At 39.3% G+C, this 4742-nt stretch overlaps 1 protein-coding gene across 1 annotated transcript; it reads right to left on the reverse strand.

The window, feature by feature from the left end:
* Positions 1–1715: 1715 nt before the first annotated feature.
* On the reverse strand, positions 1716–3999 carry LOC124552654 (piggyBac transposable element-derived protein 4-like). The gene is made up of 4 exons (XM_047126980.1): positions 3914–3999; positions 2018–3648; positions 1857–1920; positions 1716–1770 (listed from the first exon to the last, which is right to left on the reverse strand). Exons 1-4 carry the CDS (start codon positions 3997–3999, stop codon positions 1716–1718), a joined length of 1836 nt encoding a protein of 611 aa, XP_046982936.1.
* Positions 4000–4742: the final 743 nt, after the last annotated feature.

Consider the following 4742-nt stretch of genomic DNA (forward strand, 5'->3'; position numbering starts at 1 on the left):
ATCCGATGCAATTTCTGTGTTTCATTGTCAACTAGAAGGTCCAAGCTATACAGTAAACCTGAAGTGAAGCATCGGAATCTAAAACTGGACTCACAGGAGAGGTTCCAATCATAGAAAATTAGAGTGTCAGTCCTCTTGTACTTAAGTCGGCATTGTACCTTTTGTATTAAATTCGATTGCAATTTCTGTGTTTAATCGACAATAAGAAGGTCCAACGGATACAGTAAACCTGAAGTGAAGCATCGGAAACTAAAACCGGTCTCACAGGAGAGCTTCAAATCATAGAATGTAAGAAGTGTCAGTCCTCTTGTACTTAAGTCGGTATTGTGCCTTTTGTATTTAATTCGGATGCAATTTCTGTGCTTGATCGTCAATTAGATGGGCCAAGGTATACAGTAAACCTGAAGTGCAGCATTGGAATCCAAACCTGGTCTCACGGGAAAGGTTCTAAACATAGACAGAAAGGAGAGTCAGTCCTCTTGTACTTAAGTCAGCATTGTGCCTTTTGAATAAAATTCGGATACAATTTCTGTGTTTCATCGACAATAAGAAGGTCCAAGGTATACAGTAAACCTGAAGTGAAGCATCGCAATCTAAAACTGGTCTCACAGGAGAGATTCTAAACATAGATTGTAAGAAGTGTCAGTCCTTTTGTACTTAAGTCGTCATTGTGCCTTTTGAATTTAATTCGGATGCAATTTCTGTGCTACATCGTCAATACGAAGGTCCAAGGTATGCAGTAAACCTGAAGTGAAGAATCGGAATCTACAACTCGACTCACAGGAGAGGTTCAAATCATAGAAAGTTAGAGTGTCAGTCCTCTTGTACTTAAGTCGGCATTGAGCCTTTTGAATTAAATTCGGATACAATTTCTGTGTTTCATCGACAATAAGAAGGTCCAAGGTATACAGTAAACCTGAAGTGAAGCATCGCAATCTAAAACTGGTCTCACAGGAGAGATTCTAAACATAGATTGTAAGAAGTGTCAGTCCTTTTGTACTTAAGTCGTCATTGTGCCTTTTGAATTTAATTCGGATGCAATTTCTGTGCTTGATCGTCAATTAGATGGGCCAAGGTATACAGTAAACCTGAAGTGAAGCAATGGAATCCAAACCTGCTCTCACAGGAAAGGTTCTAAACATAGACAGAAAGGAGAGTCAGTCCTCTTGTACTTAAGTTGGCATTGTGCCTTTTGTACTAAATTCGGATGCAATTTCTGTGCTTCATCGTCAATAAGAAGGTCCAAGGAATACAGTAAACCTGAAGTGAAGCATCGGAATCTAAAACTGGACTCACAGGAGAGGTTCTAAACATAGGCAGTAAGAAGAGTCAGTCCTCTTGTACTTAAGTCGTCATTGTGCACTTTGAATTTAATTCGGATGCAATTTCTGTGCTTTATCGGCAATAAGAACGTCCAAGGTATACAGTAAACCTGAAGTGAAGCATCGGAATCTAAAACTGGACTCACAGGAGAGGTTCAAATCATAGAAAGTTAAAGTGTCATTCCTCTTGTACTTAAGTCGGCATTGAGCCTTTTGTTTTAACTCTTTGATGCACAGATTTTATGTTTAATTAATTTTTTAATAAAACATGCATTTTCTATGTCTGGTGGGGTTGCTAATAAAGGAAAACATGAATTAAAATTTTTTATTGTATTGATTTTGGTTTTAGATGGTGGTATATATAATATACCACCATGCCACTTAGGGCCGTACCTAAAGTTTTTGAGATATCTTGGTTTGTGCTTGTAACTCACCTTTAAATTCTACTCTAAGCAGTAATAATTAGTATAATTAATGTAAAATAATTTTATTTCTGGCAATTGGTCATTTACAATACAAAATCAAATTACAAACCTTACAAATAAAATATGTTTCTTATTCCTTTTTGTGAAAATCTTGAAAGCACCTTTTTGTTTTGCTAAGGCACAAAGGCACTTTGCATTCAGCGCACATCCAGAAAGTGCGCACTTGCTTCTTTTTTGTACTGCATTTCGCACAACGTCTGGCGGTAGTACGCTCTGGCTGGTGGGATGAATTGTCGAGACGCTGGCGTGAGGAAACATATGGCTTGTTTTTCTTTACGTGGACTTGACTCTCATGAAGTCTAGATGGCCTCAATGGTGTTTTCTGGGTTACTAAGCTTTGCAGGATACTCATCCTGAAGACTTTGGCAGTCATTTTTTCTCTATCGCCTAGTTCCTTCCAAATTATATAGCTGTTGACGATACTGACATCAAGCAGGTGAAAGAATATTCGGTGCCACCACTTTTTACTTCTCCGGCTTATTTCATATGATTTTTTCAGTTGGTCGAACTTGTCGACATTGTTCATGTGTGCATTGTAATCCATCACTGCTTGAGGACAAGGTAGCTCTATGCGTGAACCATCTCTTTCACGGCGAGTCACTGTAGTAACTTCAGGACTGTGAAAATTTGAAAGGAGATGAACAGCTCTCTTATCTTTCCACTTCAAGTAGAGGATGCCACAGTTGCTGACCCTCCAGTCAAATTCACCTCTGCTTAATTCTTTGTCTGTTTTTAATTTGGGTAAATGTTTCCTTGTTGGTTGAACTGTCCCACAGGCATATATGTTTCTCTGCTGTAAACCAGCCAACAAGTTATAGCTATTGAAATAGTTGTCGAAATAAAGATAATGGCCTTTATTTACGAGTTCAGAGGACAAACTCAGCACTACATGCTCCCCAAGGCCTGTTTGCACTGTGTCACCTACTTTTCCGGTGTAAATATCAAATTTCAAGTTGTAAGAGGTCTTGTCACACAGCATCCACACTTTGTAACCACGCTTTATGGGTTTATCTCTCATGTATTGTTTCATACTGTTGCGGCCTTTGAATTTGATCATTGACTCATCAATTGCTAGGTGTTTGCTGGGTTGGTAACACTTGGAAAAAGATTCAGATAGTATCTTGATCACTGGTCGCAGCTTGTACAGTTTGTCATAACCTGGGTGTCCTTTTTCTGGATGCAATGTGTTATCATTCAGATGAATGTTCCTCAGTAACCATCCAAACCGATTTACTGCCATCAGAGATGCAATATAACGATCATGAAGTTCTGGGGCACTAGACCAGTAGTCTCTGTATGCTGGCATACGCTTTATACCCATCAAAATGTTGATTCCCAGGAAAGTTCGTATTTCATTGTCAGTTGTTGGAGTGAAAGACTTGCCAGATTGCGTCGCATATAAATTTGTTTGGAAAACGATTAGCTCAACTAGCTCTTTTGGAAATATTTTTTCGAATATATCGATAGGTTCTGGATCATCAATGTCCCTAATAAAAGCACTTGGTCCTGATTCACTGTCGAACTGCATTCCTGAGGTAGCATTGAATTGTTGTCCCCAAGTTGGCGCTGTGTCAGCAGCGCGTTTTGGCGGAGTGGACTCACTTTCTTCCTCGCTCTCTGAAACTTCGCCTTCAGACGACACAATAGCCTCCGCAACAATGCTTGCTTCATAATCAGATTCGTCATCTGTGGTGTCAACAGTGGAATCCTCGTCTGATGGAATTTCACACAATAATCGTTCGATTTCTTCATCTCGTAAGCCTCTTCTTGACATTTTCATTTTCAAACAACAGCCTGAATCCAAGTAAAGAATACGTAAGCAAAACAAAATGGAGAAAGAGCTAAAATAAGTCACAACACAATTAAAAACTAAACTTTGTAGCGGAGGATTTCGAATTTTATACTAGGAAACGAAATGCAATAGAATACTGCTACATGCACGGTGGTACAAATAATATACCACCAAAATAAATTGTATATAAATAACGGAAGATTGTGCATATGAATGTATACATGGGTTCATACCGTAGCTGTGACGTCCAAGATATGGAAAAAACACAGGCGCAACAAGAAATTCGTTATAAACCACTATTCACACGCAAAAACCATGCACAACTCAGCACGCAGCTTTCACAGTTGTAATCTATGCAATTCTTGGCGGGAACTGATTCCTTATAGGCAGTGAGTGCCATCTGTCTGATAAGTAGAGAACTAGGTGAGCATATTAGAGTGGTGGTCGTGCAGTTAAACCACTGTGCAAAGAGCCAAGAAAATTTTCAAAAGGTGGTATACTATGTATACCACCGTGCTCCAAAGAGTTAAACTCGGATACAATTTCTGTGCTTCATCGTCAATAAGAAGGTCCAAGGTAGATAGTAAACCTGAAGTGAAGAATCGGAATCTACAACTGAACTCACAGGGGAGGTTCAAATCATAGAATGTTAGAGTTTCAGTCCTCTTGTACTTAAGTCGGCATTGTGCCTTTTGAATTAAATTCAGATGCAATATCTGTGTTTCATCGTGAATTAGAAGGTCCAAGGTATACAGTAAACCTGAAGTGAAGCATTGGAATCTAAACCTGGTCTCACAGGAAAGGTTCTAAACATAGACAGTAAGACGAGTCAGTCCTCTTGTACTTAAGTCTTCATTGTGCCTTTTGTACTCAATGCGGATGCAATTTCTGTGTTTCATCGTCAATAAGAAGGTCCGAGGTATACAGTAAACCTGAAGGGAAGCATCGCAATCTTAAACCGGTCTCACACGAGATGTTCAAATCATAGAAAGTTCGAGTGTCAGTCCTCTTGTACTTAAGTCGGCATTTGCCTTTTGAATTAATTTCGGATTCAATTTCTGTGCTTCATCGTCAATTAGAAGGTCCAAGGTATACAGTAAACCTGAAGCGAAGCATCGGAATCTACACCTGGACTCACAGGGG

This window comes from Schistocerca americana, chromosome 10 (genome assembly GCF_021461395.2).
Source record: "Schistocerca americana isolate TAMUIC-IGC-003095 chromosome 10, iqSchAmer2.1, whole genome shotgun sequence".
Lineage (NCBI taxonomy): Eukaryota > Metazoa > Arthropoda > Insecta > Orthoptera > Acrididae > Schistocerca > Schistocerca americana.